The sequence below is a fragment of the Pseudophryne corroboree genome, chromosome 8 (genome assembly GCF_028390025.1).
Source record: "Pseudophryne corroboree isolate aPseCor3 chromosome 8, aPseCor3.hap2, whole genome shotgun sequence".
NCBI classification, from domain to species: Eukaryota; Metazoa; Chordata; class Amphibia; order Anura; family Myobatrachidae; genus Pseudophryne; species Pseudophryne corroboree.
Window position 1 is genome coordinate 436,647,028 of NC_086451.1, and position 18,731 is coordinate 436,665,758.

At 53.9% G+C, this 18,731-nt stretch overlaps 1 protein-coding gene across 5 annotated transcripts in view; it reads right to left on the bottom strand.

The window, feature by feature from the left end:
• Nucleotides 1-200: 200 nt before the first annotated feature.
• The window catches only part of DDAH2 (DDAH family member 2, ADMA-independent), a 33,697-nt gene continuing 15,166 nt past the window's right edge, over nucleotides 201-18,731 (bottom strand). For all 5 annotated transcript variants that reach the window (XM_063938059.1, XM_063938058.1, XM_063938060.1 and 2 more), the window contains 4 exons: nucleotides 6,339-6,412; nucleotides 5,945-6,064; nucleotides 2,119-2,262; nucleotides 201-1,838 (listed from right to left, as the gene is read on the bottom strand). In XM_063938059.1, the coding sequence (XP_063794129.1) occupies nucleotides 1,722-1,838; nucleotides 2,119-2,262; nucleotides 5,945-6,064; nucleotides 6,339-6,412 (455 nt within the window). In that variant the 3' untranslated portion in view covers nucleotides 201-1,721. The remainder of the gene's footprint in view (nucleotides 1,839-2,118; nucleotides 2,263-5,944; nucleotides 6,065-6,338; nucleotides 6,413-18,731) is intronic.

Consider the following 18,731-nt stretch of genomic DNA (forward strand, 5'->3'; position numbering starts at 1 on the left):
AGAATTCCAGTGCCGCCTGCGTTTGGAACCATGGGCCGTAGTTTGTCCGCCCCTGTTGCCTATTTGTACCTTCTGGAAATTGTATACCAAAAAAACAGTTCTATTCTAACCATGAACCACCCCTTACCCATTTCATACCCTTTTATATACATTATGTACCCTTTTGTAAAGTAAATTGAACACAATAAATGCAATCAGACTCTCTTGAAGCAGTTTATTTATAAATTTAGAGGGTTAAAAAAAAAAAAAAAAATGGGAAACAGTTTCCAGCATATAGTAGATGAGGCGGCTGAGGGGGTGGCAGATGTCCTAATGCTTTTGTCAAACAGTGATTTAGGAGGGACATAAAAGCCTTTCACGTCTTATCTGGTCAAATCTAACTGGAGATCACTTAATAACAGAGGGCAGAAAATCTACTCCCCTATTAAAACAGAATATCACCAGCAGGCAATGGGAACATTCTGGCTGCTAGGAGATCGCAGCCAAGGAACGTCACCGGCCATTGTGGTTTCCACATTCAAAACTGGCGACAAGTCTGGACAAAGTGAGGAGAGACAAACTCTACACTGACAGTCTTCATAATAGCCGTCATGGATTACTCTCGTCACAGCAAGATATCACCTTACTACAAAAGATCTTTTTTCAGGGAACCTAGGGAAGGAAGACGGGTGGAACAGAGCTGTGTATGAAAGTGGAAGAGGTAGAGAAAGGGATTGAGGTAGAGAAAAAGAAAAAGGTTCTGTGGACCAAGGGAAGGAATTTACCATCTACAGTACCGGTCACTGATACACAAAAGGAGGCAGCTATTTGCCTTAACCAATATTCAGCCTATCATTTTACCACCAAGCTGTGACAACACCGAGGCATGATGCAGAGTTACCTCATGCCTCAGAAGTCGTAACTTCTTACCGAAGAGATGTACTGGATTCTCTGATAGATTTGCTCAATATGGAAAAGATCTTCATCCCTTTCACCTACACACAGAAGGGCACTTTACAGAGGTCAAGAGATGAGGTGGACAGAAGACAGACAAACAATGGGCTCTAATTAGCACCAGAAGAATTTGCAATCAAGCATTATCTGTTCCCCTTAAAATATACTACATATTAGCAAGATAGTCTGTGCCATGGCAAGGCAGAAATGGCTAAATGAATCCAAAGTGGTTGAAAACCCAGACAATTGAACAATATTGCATCTCTAGTCAGACACTTGTGCACCATCTAGTGGCCATTTCATAGATGACGCGAGTCGCGTCACATCCGCTAACAGGAGAGATTTCACTCTCAATAAAAGTTCATTATGCATCCCGGAACTGTACAAGAACAATGGTCAGACGACATTGTGTTACCTATGCTAGAATGTTACTCAACTATAACACTACATAAAATGAAGGCTCAACAGCGCTCGATAACCATATATAGTCCTCTCAGCCAGACAGGCCAACATTCTCCTCACTTATGCAAAGAAATAAAAAAATACCATAATCCAGAAAGCTACCGATATCTACAGACAGCCTTAGACATTCATATAGGTCCTGGAGATATGTAATAGACACACACTATGTGCTACAGGAGTGTGCATCGGTGTAATATGATGATGATAGAGGTAACCCATAGAATTAAGCACCTGCCATATAAAGATGTGTGAGGTCTGCCCCTATACACACAGCCCAGTGACAGTGTGCACAGTCTGGCACAATCGGTCGCAGGGAGAACCAGATCTCAGATCTCCAGCTTTCGGTTTATCAGTATGGAGCAAGCGGTCAGGCAGCCTCCAATCTTAGACACCTCCGTGCAGGATGATGGGACCAGTGTGTAATCAGTCAGCTTCTGAAAGACCTGGATGCAAGAGATACAAAGCAGATGTATTACGTCCAAACATATGCAAGGCGTACAGAACGCCGACGCCAAGTATCACGTCACTGATAATAATCCTGTATACTGGTAGTTAGCAACCAGACATTTTTAATGTGTTCTATATAATGATACATATAAGGATTAGCTATACACTGACAATATCAGGGGTGCACACAGCAGTTTGGGAGCTGCCCCACTACCACCAGGTGCAGAAGTGGAGCAGTGTATTTATATACACCAGTGTGCAGCGAATGCTACTTACCTGCACGCTGTTGGGATATTCCTCCGCACTGCGGTGAACCAAGACATTGGTTTTGGGGCCCACGCGAGCGTAGATGCAGTTAGCAGCTGGGTCATCTGGCACAGTTAGTGTCTCGTAGTGGTGATCCGTCAGCTGCTCCATCACCTGCAGGAGATGGCAAGCAATAGTAAAGAGAATTTTGTTTCAACATGGAAACCATGAGCTTACTCTGATTGCAATGTTTACTACTAATACGGATGGTGCCGCATAATCTTTCTGCAGCAGGAACCCAAGCTTCCAACTTGCCATCATTATGAGACCCCAAACAGTCACTTCCCAATAGAGTAGTCGTAGAACACATGTAACTGTGACAGGGAAGGTGGCCCCACTCAGCTCTGGGCCCCATAGTAGCCGCACTCCCTGCACCTATGGTAGCTACACCCTGTATATAACACATGTAACTGTGACAGGGAAGGTGGCCCCTCTCAGCTCTGGGCCCCATAGCAGCCGCACTCCCTGCACCGCGCGCTCCCGAAAAGGGGGCGTGGCCTATGAAAAGGGGGCGTAGCTTCGCGGGAAGACCCGCGATCGCGAGCCACGCCCCCCAATTTCGTCACTGAGAGGGCATGCCCAGCGCTCCGTGAGCCGCTGGCATGCCCCCTCTCCCTCGGTCTACAATGAATAGACGCTGTGCGCATGCGCACAGCGTCTATTCACCGCTGCTCTGCTAAGCAGGGCAGCGAGGACTGAGCCTCCCAACTGCTCCCCCCCACCGCGGGACACTACGGCCCGCGGGTGGGACAGCGGGACAGACCCCAAAAAACGGGACTGTCCCGCGAAAATCGGGACAGTTGGGAAGTATGTATAACACATGTAATTGTGACAGGGAAGGTGGCCCCTCTCAGCTCTGGGCCCTATAGCAGCTGCACTCCCTGCACCTATGGTAGCTACGCCCTGCACATAACACATGTAACTGTGACAGGGAAGGTGGCCCCTCTCAGCTCTGGGCTCCATAGCAGCCACACTCCCTGCACCTATGGTAGCTACGCCCTGTATGTAACACATGTAACTGACAGGGAAGGTGGCCCCTCTCAGCTCTGGCACATACCAGCCACACTCCCTGCACCTATGGTAGCTACACCCTGTATATAACACATGTAACCGTGACAGGGAAGGTGGCCCCTCTCAGCTCTAGGCCCCATAGCAGCCGCACTCCCTGCACCTATGGTAGCTACACCCTGTATATAACACATGTAACTGTGACAAGGAAGGTGGCCCCTCTCAGCTCTGTGCCCCATAGCAGCCGCACTCCCTGCACCTATGGTAGCTACACCCTTGTATATAACACATGTAACTGTGACAAGGAAGGTGGCCCCTCTCAGCTCTGGGCCCCATAGCAGCTGCACTCCCTGCACCTATGGTAGCTACACCCTGTATATAACACATGTAACTGTGACAGGGAATATGGCACCTCTCAGCTCTGGGCCCCATAGAGCCACACTCCCTGCACCTATAGTAGCTACGCCCTTGGGAGTGTGTAGATCTGATAATCATGTTAATCACAAACCCAGCCCATAGGTTGTGCACCTCTAGAGTATTTTGTAATGTAGCTGTTATACATTATTCTATAGTTATCCAGGAGTAATTACACATCCAAGATGACCAAGGGGCCTATTTATAAAATATTTGCAGAATATTGTTTTTTTTTCGGGGGATCTCTGCAAATATTAAGTCTCCCCCATATGTACCATGGAGGGACTGCAGAAGATATCTCCGTTTCCAGCAGAAGCCACAGAGCCATCAGAACCCCCCCAAGTAAGGGACCTTGTATTTTATTTTAACTTTTTATTTTTTATTACAAACTCTGTACTTAAAACCACATTTTATGGGTAATCTGAGCCAAGTACTTCCTGATTAGGGCTCTGAGCCCCCATTTTATATAGATATTCTAAACATCACTTTTAAGTACTTAAAATACAAGCCCCGCCCATGTGTGTCACATGACTCATGCTGAAAGATTTGTTATAGTCAATCCTATAGTGAGAGTCAATCCTACAGTTAGCGGAGATTCTGATCATTTCTCCTGGCTCCCCAATTTGCCACAAGAGCGTAGGGTAATCCAGAGTCTCTTTATACTAAGGGCGGGATTCAATTCTTTTCACCCCTTTCCACACCCGTTCTGTTTCTGCCCTCAGGGACGTCGTATCATTATTTCAGCTCGCTACTCCGGGAGTAGCGAGGCACCCAACCCTTTACACAGCTAAACCCGATTACTATGGGCGCAATATGCACGATAACGGAGATCAATTTAGAAAGGAAATTGGGCGTGATACATCATTTGAATCTCACCCTAAGTGTCCCATTTATCAAACTTAAGGGTCTATTTACTAAGCCTTGGATGGAGATAAAAAACCAGCCAATCAGCACCTTACTGCAATGTTACAGGCTGTGGGGCAGATGTATTAACCTGTAGAAGGCATAAGGAAGTGATAAACCAGTGATATGCGCAAGGTGATAAAGGTACCAGACAATCAGCTTCAATATGTAAATGAACAGTTAGGATCTGATTGGCTGGTGCCTTTATCACCTTGAACATATCACTGGTTTATCACTTCCTTATGCCTTCTCCAGGTTAATACATCTGCCCCTGTGTTTGAAATATAACAGGAACTAGTTGGTTGGGACTTTATCTCCATCCAAGGCTTAGTAAACAGACCCCTAATTCTTTTCTGAGAACATGGGGAAATGTCTGTATCTGTATATTTAAGGACAGAGTTAGGAGTCACCTCTGTGTAAGAAATGAGGAATGCATGAGAGCTCAGATATGTAGGGGATATCTACAGCTTTGCAAGAAATGGCTCTCTATGGAGACAGTTTGGCTAATTAGCTAGCTCTAAATAGCTTAGCCTGCGGTAGCCAACAGCTGGGGAAGCCTGTTAGAAGGATCTTCCGGTATTCCAGCAGGCTGACCCTTTTACAGATGCACATTGCAAATATGTAGCATTGCACATGTATGGCCACACAGAGCCAGGAGGTAAAAGCAACATAGGAAGACATTACTTTGCTTCTTACAGCAGTATCAGAACATGCGTCCCGGCAAGAGAATGTTCTTATATTACATTTCTTATTGCTGCAATAGAAGGATATTAAACGTATCAGGACAAATTCAGATATTAATAAATTGGCCCCAAAAAGATGAACTAAAATATCCAGTAAATGAGAACGTTCCCTCTATCCGGTATCCAAATCGACAACAAAAAGGTCGACACACCTTTGGTCGACATGGACAAAAGGTCGACATGAGTTTTTCACAATTTTTTTCTTTTTTGGAAATTTTTCATACTTAACGATCCATGTGGACTACGATTGGAACGGTAATCTGTGCCCAGCGGAGCGAAGGCACCATGCCCGAAGCATGGCGAGCGAAGCGAGCAATGCGAGGGGACGCGGTGCACTAATTGGGGTTCCCGGTCACTCTACAAAGAAAACGACACCAAAAAAAAACTCATGTCGACTTTTGTCCATGTCGACCTAAGGTGTGTCGACCAATTGGCATCGACCTAAGGTGTGTCGACCTTTTTGTTGTCGACCTGGAGTCCCAGACCCCTCTATCCCGCCCTCCTGGCTACACAGACCTTACAGATACGCGTGTCTCACCAAGATGGCCGACTTCTGTCAGAGTGCGGGTAAATTTCCAATCAAAGAGCATTATGTAACCATCAGATATTTGTTCTCACTGCATAATATGAACTAGAGCGCACAGACCAGATTGTACATTCGTTTTTATATATTAATGCACACTTCATTTATATTAATAAGAAAACTCCTCCTATACCGGTTGCCTCACCTTCAAGGCTTTTTTAGCTGTGCTGCTGCTTCCGATAACGAGGGTGTCCGGGCCGCCCATACTGCAGAAGCTTTTTAGATGCAAGTCTCCAGCAACAGGAACAGTGGATACGGCATAATCCTAGAAGGGAAACGTATATACTGTGTAAGAGTTGTGTAGCTGAAGCACTGAACACCTGAGACAGCCATTTTGTGGAGATTACAGGATATAGGTATTACCAGGCTCCCAGCCAATAGTTGCTCACCAGTGGGGATGGCAAACAAACAAGATGGAGACATGACAATGATAGCTACACAGCAGACCACAGTGAGCACAGGGATATCTGGCTGCAGTAGAGAGAATTGGGTCAGTTGCAGAATACGTTTTATCTGTGGAACAGAATATGGGTAAATACCTGATACGTTTTTGCCACCATCTCTGCTCCGCGGAGATTGGTCCATTTGGACAGACCCACAAATATCTCTGTACCTGTAACGCATGACAATATGGTCATCAAGAGTCTCTCAGACATTACAGCTATGGTTAGCAACACCTGCTGCACAGGGGACAAGGTCGGAAAAACTGGATTAGGGATCTACATGGCATTAAAGCTGCAGAGCCACCCAGTAAAAGCTATTTACTAAAAAGGTGACTCCTCGCCCCAGCTGGAGCTCTGTATATGCTTGCTTGTAGTGTGTACATAACAACCATACGATTTTAGGGCATTGACGTCAGCCTGGACCCCCCTCCTCCTCCTTGTGCTCCCTTAAAAACAACTCCAGTCACTTAAGATATCATCTTATTGTTTCATTGTATAGTGTGTATGCCCAATATCGTGGGTCGGGAAACTGTATACAATGTCGCATGTACATAGCCTAAAGGGCCGTATTCATGGCCCGATTTGGGGAGAGCTGTGTGCCGAGCATGCGGGGGGGAGATGGCGCTCATTTCAGCCAGCGGGTGAAATGAGCGACCTGCTAGATTGGCCTGCATGCAGGCTCAATCTAGCACCAGCGATAGCAATGCCCGCGGGGCTGCGCATCGCTATGGGGGTACACACGGAGAGATCACTGCTTAAAATCTAAGCAATCTTGTCAGATTGCTTAGATTTTAAGCAGCGATCACTCCGAGTACCCCCCTTAACTCTCTGCACATTACATCTTCCCCACCTGCAGTGCAGCATGGTTTTGTCCATTAGTGTGCTTTTTTGGTTGGCTAACAATCCTGAATAAGGCCCAGAAGCCGCTGTTTTACCTACTGTATATAGTAAAGCTTCACTACTATATACAGTATATCAGCAGGGCCCATACCCCCCCACCCCCTAACAAAGACTGAGGTAGAAACAGAGCATATACTGTAAGTAAACTTGGGTAATATAATGGAGCCTATACCCTTTACTGTAAAGCGATGATAGAACTTTGTCTTCCAATATTATTTACAGTAAGGTGCATTCTCATTCTACAGCATTTCCATTACATTACACAAGTAACCTGAATATATCCAGTAGCCAAAAAGACATTCTTATTTCCTGATTAGTGATGTTCCATCACGGCCCTATATCACCATGACAATTGGCGTAGCGGTGATTGGCCAGCTCTGGATTATCAGGCCCTCACATACAACCAAAGCCAGAGTGAGGACCCACGGATGGATCACTGGTGTATAACGCCGCTGGCACTTCTGCTGCAGAAAAAAGGGGGAGGGGTGTGCAGGCCCCAGCCCCTCACAGCGGGCATTATGGCTTTCCCTGCCCTTCTGCTCTGCCTGAGAGCATCTCACCGCGCTCCTAATGTCTGTCCTCTGATCCCAGGTGTCCATTTATGTCAATCATGCTACATTGTAGGGGGGGGGCTGCGTCCATCTCAGAAACAGGTCCGCACATGCGCAGATCACCTAACATCGGAGATGTGAATTAGGCTAGAGCCACACATAGCGGCCAAGCGGGTCCCAGTCAGCGGGACCCGCTTGGCCGCAAGGAGACTGCACATAGGCACCCACACGTGTGGCAGTCCCGCCACCGCCAGATCCAACCACAGCATGCTGCGGTTGAGCCAGATGACAGGACAACGGGATTTCAAGGTGAACACATACATTTCAACGTATATGTTCACAGTGTGTGGCTGTGAAATCCCGTGTGTCACTGGCCGGATCCTGTTCTGCGGGTCCCAATCAGCGGGAACGCTTGGCCGCTATGGGTGGCCGTAGCCTAAGCCATCAGGTTTATGTACATCTCTGAATTAGACCGTCAGGCCTAAATGTATTAAGCCTTAAAATGTGAGAGTGGAGACGGATCAAGAACCAGCTCCTGTCCTTTTTCAAACATCCTGTAACATGGCAGTTAGGAGCCGATTGGCTGGTGCGTTATCACTGTCAGTCTCCACTTTATCACTTTTTAAGGCTTAATACATTTGGGCCACAGTCCTTCCAACCCCCTCTCCCCCATCTATAGATCTAGTCTTTGCTGATTTGAGTCCTCTGGGTTTTGGCGACAGGGGCCCATTTATTTACTTAAACAGGTCCCCAAAAAGTATATTCCTTAATGTCACATACCGTGGAGATTTGGGATGCCTTTTTGGGGCAATTGTTCAGGTGTCTGTACACGGGATCCAAATCAAACCCCTCCCAGCAAAGTAAAAAGCTAAGTGGCCACTTTACTACCGGGAAAGCTAGCACGGTGTAAGAAAACGCTTCGAGCAGTCTATTCCCCTGCGATAATCACCGTACTGCAAGAAACATTCCATCCTCTGCAGATCACCGCTTATGGATCACTCCCAACTTTCCTCCTAGAGGGCAGTGTAATCACTGGTGGCGGAGTGCGTGCAGGACATTTCTGCATAAGAGCTCCGCAGCCAACATCTTCAGTGACATCCAGCAGCACGTCACCAGTAACCACCCAGATTCAGGCTTTCACCAGTACCTTGGTATGTAGCAGGAAATATGCTCTGCATGCCGATTCCTCTCACACAGGACAATTTATATACAGGTTATCCAGAATGCTTGAGAATTGTTGGTTTCCCATAATTTGGATTACCGTGCCTAATTGCTGCTAAAAATGGCTCCGTTTTCCCCGCACTGCTTTTATCACAAACATGGTGTAACAGTTTTGATAGGGATGGAAGAATTCCTAACCACCCGGATACCACCGGAACATCCTGGATGAACTGTACTTGCGCCTGTTTTCATACCACGGATAAATTATTTGGGATCAGTATGAGATCCCGGAGGTCGAGATGCCAGCAGTCAGGAGACAGACGCCGGGATCCTGAGAGCAGTGATCCCGGCGGCGAGCACGACGTATCCTCTCATAGGCTTGCTGTGCTTGCCACACTTCGGGCCCGGTGGTGGCCTTAGATTCTATTCCCCCTCGGGTGGTGGTGTGAAGGGGATTACCACTTTCCCCTCCACGGAGCGACGGGCGGCAGAGCGGCGGGCGGTTTCCAGTCTGGAGGGGCTTGCATCCGAAAGGATTCAAGCCCCTCCAATCCCAGCGGCGCATTTCAAACGGCGCGCCAAGCGCGAGCCAATCAGGGCTCGCGCCTTGGCCGCCAATCAGAGCTCGCCGCGGCGAGCCAATCGGGGCTCGCCGCGTCATAGCTCCGCCCGCTCCCGGCGCCATATAAGAGGCGCTGCGGAGCGGGACCAGTCAGTCGGACGGCGGACGGGAACAGAAGAGGAAGAAGAGCTCCTGCGGAAGAAGACGTCGGCGGAGAAGAAGACATCGGCGGTGCGGAAGAAGACGTCGGCGGTGCGGAAGAAGACGTCGGCGGAGGCACCCAGGAAGACGGAAGACGGCGACCAGCGGCGGATGTCCGGCGGAGAGTGCTGCAGCGTGTGGAGAGCAAAAGAGCTAACGAAGCTCCCCGCTGCAGCCTCTCCCTCCGCGACAGGTAGGCGGCCCTGGGCCACCTCTACCTATATATAATCCTCCCTAGAGCACCAGGGACAGGCACTAGGCCTGCGGGCAGAGTCAGGCCCTGTCGGCCTGTGTGCACGTTAGGCAGGCCTCCGGCCTGTGCCCTCTCTCCAGGCCCCAGGCCTGTGCCCTCTCTCCAGGCCCCAGGCCTGTGCCCTCTCTCCAGGCCACCGGCCTGTGCCCTCTCTCCAGGCCACCGGCCTGTGCCCTCTCTCCAGGCCACCGGCCTGTGCCCTCTCTCCAGGCCACCGGCCTGTGCCCTCTCCAGGCCACCGGCCTGTGCCCTCTCTCCAGGCCCCAGGCCTGTGCCCTCTCTCCAGGCCCCAGGCCTGTGCCCTCACTCCAGGCCCCAGGCCTGTGCCCTCACTCCAGGCCCCAGGCCTGTGCCCTCACTCCAGGCCCCAGGCCTGTGCCCTCACTCCAGGCCCCAGGCCTGTGCCCTCACTCCAGGCCCCAGGCCTGTGCCCTCACTCCAGGCCCCAGGCCTGTGCCCTCACTCCAGGCCCCAGGCCTGTGCCCTCACTCCAGGCCCCAGGCCTGTGCCCTCACTCCAGGCCCCAGGCCTGCGCCCCTCCTTCAGGCTCCTGCCTGCGCCCCTCCGGCTGGAAGTGGGCTGTGCAGCAGCTCTTGAGGGGTCAGTGGTTGTTGTTTGAAGCCGACCGGCCCCACGCGGTGTATGACCCAGGGGATTGGAAGTGTGGAGTAACGTTCCCGTCCCACACGTCGCCATCCCCCGGTCATCGGAAGTGGGCCAGTCTGTTCCAGACCCCCGCCCTCCCTTGTGAGCCAAAGGCACCGGCTGGTGTCCAACATCCAGAAGGTAGGACTAGTAGATCGGGGTATACTGTTAGGCCGGGGAAGTGTTCCACTGACTTGCCGGGTAGTGCACGTGTTAATTAGTACAGTCTCCGTTTGATTGGGGCAGAACCAGTAGCCTCCAGTTGTTTGAGTTAGTTTGTTAGGCAGGCGTAGTTGGCTGTATCGTTGTTAGCCGTAGAGTAGCCTGCAGGTAGGGAGGTTGTTCTTCTTGTCCCAACAGGAGTGGAGAGGTGCGACAATCAAGGTGACCCGCAAGTTGGAAGTGAGTATCACCCTGTGTCTGTCTGTCGGTCATTCCCCCTGTATACCGGTCCGGAGGGTTTGCTCGCGGACGCGAGGACCCCCCGCTCACCACGCAACGTGCGAGAGTGCGAGTGTGTGAGAATTGGGTAGCTGAGGCCTATTGGCCAGTGATGACCTTCCGCCCAGCCGGTTAAGGTCGCGGCTACCCCTGACGTGTCCCGTGCTCTAGGCGGAGGTCGGGCGTACGTCTCAACCGACATATTCCTCTCTTTCCAGACCCCCGTCGTCCGCGGTGAGGTGGTGTCCGCCCTGAGGAGTGGTCTCGAGAGTGAAGTCTCTGGCGTGCCTGGAAATAGTCTGCGGCGGCGTTGTACAGGTGGGTGGAGTGACGACACCTGCACAGCAGCAGGCGGTACATCCTTGTTAGCCGCTCACATTTGGCGTAGTCGGCAGGATGGACGAAGATCGGTCACTACCCACGGCCGAGAAGCCGTGGACAGATGCGCCGAAACCACCCACTCGGAGAGGCTCGACTGCCAGCTCCACTGATGTGGTACCGAGGGGAACGGACGACGAGCGACGAAGGTCATCGCGTCGACTCAACGTCGGACCAGCCCTCGCCCACCTACCCCGTTACGACGGTCGCAATATGACCTTAGAGGACTGGAAGGCCCGACTAGAGGCGACATTCCTCATCTATCGGGTGCCCGACGACCTGCAGGTGCCCCTCGCCCTGAATTCTCTGGAAGGCGAGGCTCGTCGGACGATTCTCTTGCGGCCCGACGAGGAACGCGAGGAGCTGGAAGAGATCTATAATATCCTGGGGGATATTTATGGCGACACCTCCTCGGCGGGGACCCTCCGGCAGCGTCTGTTTGGCCGGTTCCAGAGGGAGGATGAGTCCATCCCCCAGTATGCAAACGCGCTCCAGGAGATGATGGGAGAAGTGCGTCGGAAAGACCCCGATGGGTTTGGGGCGCTCACCAACACCAGCCAGATATTGCGGGATCAGTTCGCCATGGGACTCCGGAACGTGCCCCTGAGGCAGGTGATGCTGGATAAGATATCCCAGGATGACACCCTGACCTTCCATCAGGTGGAGATCGACGCCGTAGCCAGGGACCGCAATGCCAATTACGGGCCACACGCCGTTTTTCCCCAGTGGGTGCAGCCGATCTCCGCGCCCGTGGCTAGCCGGGAGACCAATCCCTTAGAGACCTGCGTGCAAGACCTGAAAGAGGCCTTCCTTCGGGTGACCAAAGAAATGAGGGAAGAGGTCTCCCAGCTGAGGGAGGAGGTGTACCGGCGTGACCAGCGGGGCACGGAGTCCCGTGAGCGGGACACCAGGCGGCCCCGTGGACGAGGCGCGGAACCGGACGGCCGTCCGGGAGAGGGCCGGGGCCCTCGTTGTTACCGATGCCATCGGTATGGGCATATTGCGCGGACCTGTACCGAAGCAATCCCGGAGGCGCAGTTAAACTGACCTCCCTCGCGGTAACGGGACCACCCGTGGGGGGGGAGCGGTGAGGAGGGATCAGCCATTAACGAACAGGCTGAATTGGTAGGAGAGTGTCCCGTGGTAGTCAGCCGCCTCGGCGGGAAAGATCAGTCCTGCTTGTTGGATACCGGCTCTCAAGTATCCACCATTTCCGAGGCCTGTTTTCTTGAACATTACGCCCATCTTAAAAGTGAGGTGTCCGAGAGCTTCATTACCCTCACGGCGGCTAATAACCTACCCATTCCCGTGGTGGGGGTGGTGTGGATGGAGATGGTAGTTTGTGGCCGAGAGCTGGGTAGGAAGGGGCTGCTGGTAGTCAGCAGCCCGGGACTGAGCCATGGCCCAGTGATCCTCGGGATGAATGTACTCCGACATCTCGACCAGCTCTTGTTCCAGGAAAATGGGCCACAATATTGGAGGAACCTGGGAGTCCGGCACCCCGTCCAGCAGGCACTCCAACAAGTGGGACGACGGGGAACCAGGGCCCTAGGGGCAATCGAAGAGCACCTGGGCCTTTTGAAGGTCGGTCACCACCAGCGCCTGGAGTTGCCACCTCGCCAGGAAGTCCTGATCCCTCTGGAAGTGCGGACCCATCAGAGCCTAAATGGCATGGAGGTGATGGTCGAGCCCACTGATGTGCTGAGGGTAGGGTCTGGAGTGATGGTGGCACGGACCGTGTCGGTGGTGACCGGTGGAAAGGTCTCCGTCCGCTTTTGCAATCTTACCGACCAGCTTTGCCGAGTCCCGGCTGGGACAGTTATCGCTCAGGTGGTGGCGATTCACGAGGATAGCGTTCAGGGTATGCGTAAACTTTCCCTACGGCCAGAGGCTTCCGAGGCATGGGCATTATCCGTTCAAGTGGAGGAGCAAGAGGGGCCCTGCCCCGAGTGGAACGGCACCATGATCCGTACACAGATGGACGTGTCGCTGGAAGAGTGCGCGGCCGGGGACGTAGCCAAGCTGGACCAGATGCTCTGGAACCGTCAGAAGGTGTTCTCCCGGCATGAGGAAGATTTTGGGTATACGGAGGACCTGCAGCATGAGATCCGCACCGGAGACGCCCCCCCGGTTCGGGAGCGGTATCGGCCGATACCGCCCCGGTTGTACCAGGAAGTAAAGAGCATGTTGCGTCAGATGCTGGACAACCACGTGATCCAGGAGAGCAAAAGTCCCTGGGCTGCACCCATTGTCTTAGTCCGGAAGAAGGACGGGACTATCCGGTTCTGTGTGGATTACCGGAAGCTGAACAGTTGCACCGTCCGGGACGCTTACCCTCTCCCTAGGATCGAGGAGTCCCTAGCTGCACTGGGCAATGCGAAGTTTTTTTCGACCCTGGACCTGGCCAGTGGATACTGGCAAGTGCCGGTGGCCCCCCAGGATAGGGAGAAGACCGCATTCGTCACTCCCATGGGGTTGTTCGAATTTTGCCGCATGCCGTTTGGGTTAAACAATGCGCCCGCCACATTCCAGCGGATGATGGAACGGTGCTTGGGAGACTTGAACTTTGAAGCTTTGCTGATTTACTTGGACGACATCATTGTGTTCGCCCCGACCTTGGAGGAACACTTTGCTCGACTCGACCTGGTTCTTCAGCGGTTGGAAGCATACGGCCTGAAGCTCAAGCCCCGGAAGTGCCACCTGTTGAAATCCAGCTTGGAGTACCTCGGGCATGTAGTGTCACGTGATGGGGTGTACCCAACCCCCAGCAAAGTGGCGGCCGTCCAGGAATGGAAGGTGCCCACCACCGTCACGGAATTGCGGGCATTTCTGGGTTTGGTGGGGTACTACCGGCGCTTCATCAAGGATTTCGCCCGGATCGCGGAACCCCTACATGCCTTGCTTCGGGGGATTGCGACCACTAAAAAAGCTGCCCTGGAGACTTGGGGAGAAGCGCAGAACCTGGCCTTTGACCAACTGAAAGGAAGTCTCACGGAAGCTCCGGTGTTGGGGTACGCAGACTTTGAGAAGCCCTTCGTCCTATACACGGATGGGAGTCTACAGGGGTTGGGCGCGGTCTTGGCTCAGGTCCAGGATGGGCAGGAGCGGGTGATTGCTTACGGCAGTCGTAGCCTGCGAGAGACCGAAAGGAACCCAGACAACTACAGTTCCTTCAAGTTGGAGCTACTGGCAGTGGTGTGGGCCGTGACCGAGAAGTTTGCGGAGTACTTGACCGCCACTCACGTGGATATTTTCACGGATAACAACCCCTTGGCGTACCTGGAGACCGCCAAGTTGGGTGCCTTGGAGCAACGATGGGTGGCCAGGTTGGCCAAGTTCTCCTACAAAATCCGCTATCGACCGGGAAAGAGTAATGCCAACGCAGATGCCCTGTCTCGTTTTCCGGTGGAAACCCCCGAACCTGGTGGGGAAGAAGAGGACTGCGGCGAAGAAATGCCGGATCTCACTCGTGTGCGGCAGGCCACGGCCGGAGAGTTGTACCGACAAAACGCCCAGACTGCCTTGCTTAGGTACACGGAGATGGACTGGGCACAGGAACAGCAGGCTGATGAGGATTTGGACCTCGTTCGACAGTGGGTACAGAGGGGTCATGTGCCATCCCGCCAAGAGCAGGATGGACTGACCGGGTTCTGTAGGAAGGTGGTACGTCGTTGGGACCAATTGCGGGTCTGCACTGGTACCCTGCGGAGACGCTGCTACTTGGAACAGGAAATGCGTACTGTGGAGCAGGTGGTCGTGCCAGAAACCCGGGTGCGGTCGCTGGTGGAAGAGGCGCACGAGCAAGGGGCCCATTTGGGACCCTATAAAACATACCATTGGTTGAGACGCCAATATTTCGCCCCCCGGCTGCAAGCAGTCGTGGACCAGGTGTGTCGTGAGTGCAGGCGGTGTGCGGTAGTTAAACCACCGGAACAGCACGTGCCCATCCAGACGATCCGGACCAGTCGGCCACTGGAGATGCTGATGATCGACTACGTGTTGATCGGGGAATCTGTAAGTGGGCACCAGTATGCCTTGGTAATGACTGACCACTTCACTAAATTCACGGTAGTGGTTCCCACCCGAAACCAGACCGCGGAGTCAGCAACACGAGCGATCGTCGAACATTTCATTCGGCGGTACGGTTGTCCTGAGCGGATCCATTCGGATCAGGGTGCCTGTTTCCAGGGGCAGCTGATGGAGCGCCTCTGCCAGCTTTATGGCGTTCAAAAGTCCCGCACGACACCTTACCATCCGCAGGGGAATGGCGCCTGCGAGAGATTCAACCGGACTCTGCTGCAGATGCTCCGCGTGTTGGAGCGTGCCGAGAAGCAGCGATGGCCCGAACGTGTTCAGGAGCTGGTCTGGACTTACAACAACAGAGTTCACCACACCACGGGATTTTCCCCTTTTTTCTTGTTGTTCGGCCGACCCGGACGGGAGGCACACGACTTACAACTGTCCGGGACTGAGGAGGTAACGCCCCTCGCCCTTGCCGAATGGGTCGAGGACCATCGCCTACGTCTGAAGGCGGCGCACGAGTTGGCTGGGAGGCTGATCGCCGACCACCAGCATCCACCTGTGAGGTCCCACGAGCCTGGATCGTTGGCCGTGGGCCAGCGAGTGTTGGTGCGAGAGGTTCGCCCAGGGGGGAAATTGTCTGAACGGTGGGAAGTAACCCCATACCTTGTTCGCCGTCGCTTGGACCCGGGTGGACCAGTGTATCAAGTGGAGTCTACCGATGGGACGAGACGCCTGCGCACGTTACATCGTAGTAAACTGCGACCTTGTCCGTTCCCGGATCCGGCGAGCGGGGCTGAGTCCCCGGCAGCGGAGGACGGGTTAGGGGCCCCTATCGGGGACGCTCTGACCCCTCTGTCAGACGAGGAATGGTGGTTGCCGGTGGAGGAGAATCATCCGGAGGAGGCATCGGAACCTCAACCCCCAGCCGAAGTAGTGGCCTCTCCCCTGCCAAGACGCTCTCTGCGCTCAAATAGGGGCGTCCCGGGCCCTCGCTACGCGGATCCGAACTTTGTATGGTCGGATTCTTGCTTTGTGGAGACCACAAAGGACAAAGGGGGGGGAAGTGTGAAGGGGATTACCACTTTCCCCTCCACGGAGCGGCGGAGCGGCGGGCGGTTTCCAGTCTGGAGGGGCTTGCATCCGAAAGGATTCAAGCCCCTCCAATCCCAGCGGCGCATTTCAAACGGCGCGCCAAGCGCGAGCCAATCAGGGCTCGCGCCTTGGCCGCCAATCAGAGCTCGCCGCGGCGAGCCAATCGGGGCTCGCCGCGTCATAGCTCCGCCCGCTCCCGGCGCCATATAAGAGGCGCTGCGGAGCGGGACCAGTCAGTCGGACGGCGGACGGGAACAGAAGAGGAAGAAGAGCTCCTGCGGAAGAAGACGTCGGCGGAGAAGAAGACATCGGCGGTGCGGAAGAAGACGTCGGCGGTGCGGAAGAAGACGTTGGCGGAGGCACCCAGGAAGACGGAAGACGGCGACCAGCGGCGGATGTCCGGCGGAGAGTGCTGCAGCGTGTGGAGAGCAAAAGAGCTAACGAAGCTCCCCGCTGCAGCCTCTCCCTCCGCGACAGGTAGGCGGCCCTGGGCCACCTCTACCTATATATAATCCTCCCTAGGCCTGTCGGCCTGTGTGCACGTTAGGCAGGCCTCCGGCCTGTGCCCTCTCTCCAGGCCCCAGGCCTGTGCCCTCTCTCCAGGCCCCAGGCCTGTGCCCTCTCTCCAGGCCCCAGGCCCGTGCCCTCTCTCCAGGCCCCAGGCCCGTGCCCTCACTCCAGGCCCCAGGCCCGTGCCCTCACTCCAGGCCCCAGGCCCGTGCCCTCACTCCAGGCCACCGGCCCGTGCCCTCACTCCAGGCCACCGGCCCGTGCCCTCACTCCAGGCCCCAGGCCTGTGCCCTCACTCCAGGCCCCAGGCCTGTGCCCCTCCTTCAGGCTCCTGCCTGCGCCCCTCCGACTGGAAGTGGGCTGTGCAGCAGCTCTTGAGGGGTCAGTGGTTGTTGTTTGAAGCCGACCGGCCCCACGCGGTGTATGACCCAGGGGATTGGAAGTGTGGAGTAACGTTCCCGTCCCACACGTCGCCATCCCCCGGTCATCGGAAGTGGGCCAGTCTGTTCCAGACCCCCGCCCTCCCTTGTGAGCCAAAGGCACCGGCTGGTGTCCAACATCCGGAAGGTAGGACTAGTAGATCGGGGTATACTGTTAGGCCGGGGAAGTGTTCCACTGACTTGCCGGGTAGTGCACGTGTTAATTAGTACAGTCTCCGTTTGATTGGGGCAGAACCAGTAGCCTCCAGTTGTTTGAGTTAGTTTGTTAGGCAGGCGTAGTTGGCTGTATCGTTGTTAGCCGTAGAGTAGCCTGCAGGTAGGGAGGTTGTTCTTCTTGTCCCAACAGGAGTGGAGAGGTGCGACAATCAAGGTGACCCGCAAGTTGGAAGTGAGTATCACCCTGTGTCTGTCTGTCGGTCATTCCCCCTGTATACCGGTCCGGAGGGTTTGCTCGCGGACGCGAGGACCCCCCGCTCACCACGCAACGTGCGAGAGTGCGAGTGTGTGAGAATTGGGTAGCTGAGGCCTATTGGCCAGTGATGACCTTCCGCCCAGCCGGTTAAGGTCGCGGCTACCCCTGACGTGTCCCGTGCTCTAGGCGGAGGTCGGGCGTATGTCTCAACCGACATATTCCTCTCTTTCCAGACCCCCGTCGTCCGCGGTGAGGTGGTGTCCGCCCTGAGGAGTGGTCTCGAGAGTGAAGTCTCTGGCGTGCCTGGAAATAGTCTGCGGCGGCGTTGTACAGGTGGGTGGAGTGACGACACCTGCACAGCAGCAGGCGGTACATCCTTGTTAGCCGCTCACAGTGGTGTGGACCATCACCCAAGTGGGGAAACCAGCCGGCAGTTGGGACTCGGACCGCCGATATTGCAGATGGTGTCATGATTCTGGTCTCTGTATGTTGGCCGCCAGGATCCCGCCCGGCAGACAATTGACCATCTCCCGATTATTGTAACCCCCTCTCCTGTGTTGCGCTTTGCTGAACTCCGTGGCTCCATGGCAATTGGTCATTTAATCACCAGCTAAACCTCATCACCTCCCAAGACTCCTCCCATATCTCCTCTGCTATTCTATATACAGGCCACCAGTTATGCACACAATAGGATTAATATTGCACCTGCATGGGTCTACTCTTATTTCTAAGTCAATGTCCCAAATGGACCTTCATCACTGCTCCTCACTCACACCCACAGGACTTCTCTCATGCTGCACTTACTGGGATCTCTATCCCCCATGCCACCAGACAATTTGTCCCCAAGACTTTGAACTTTCCATAATTGAGAAGAGCATCTTAAAAACCAGCAGCTGCGGGGAGATGTACCAAATCATGGA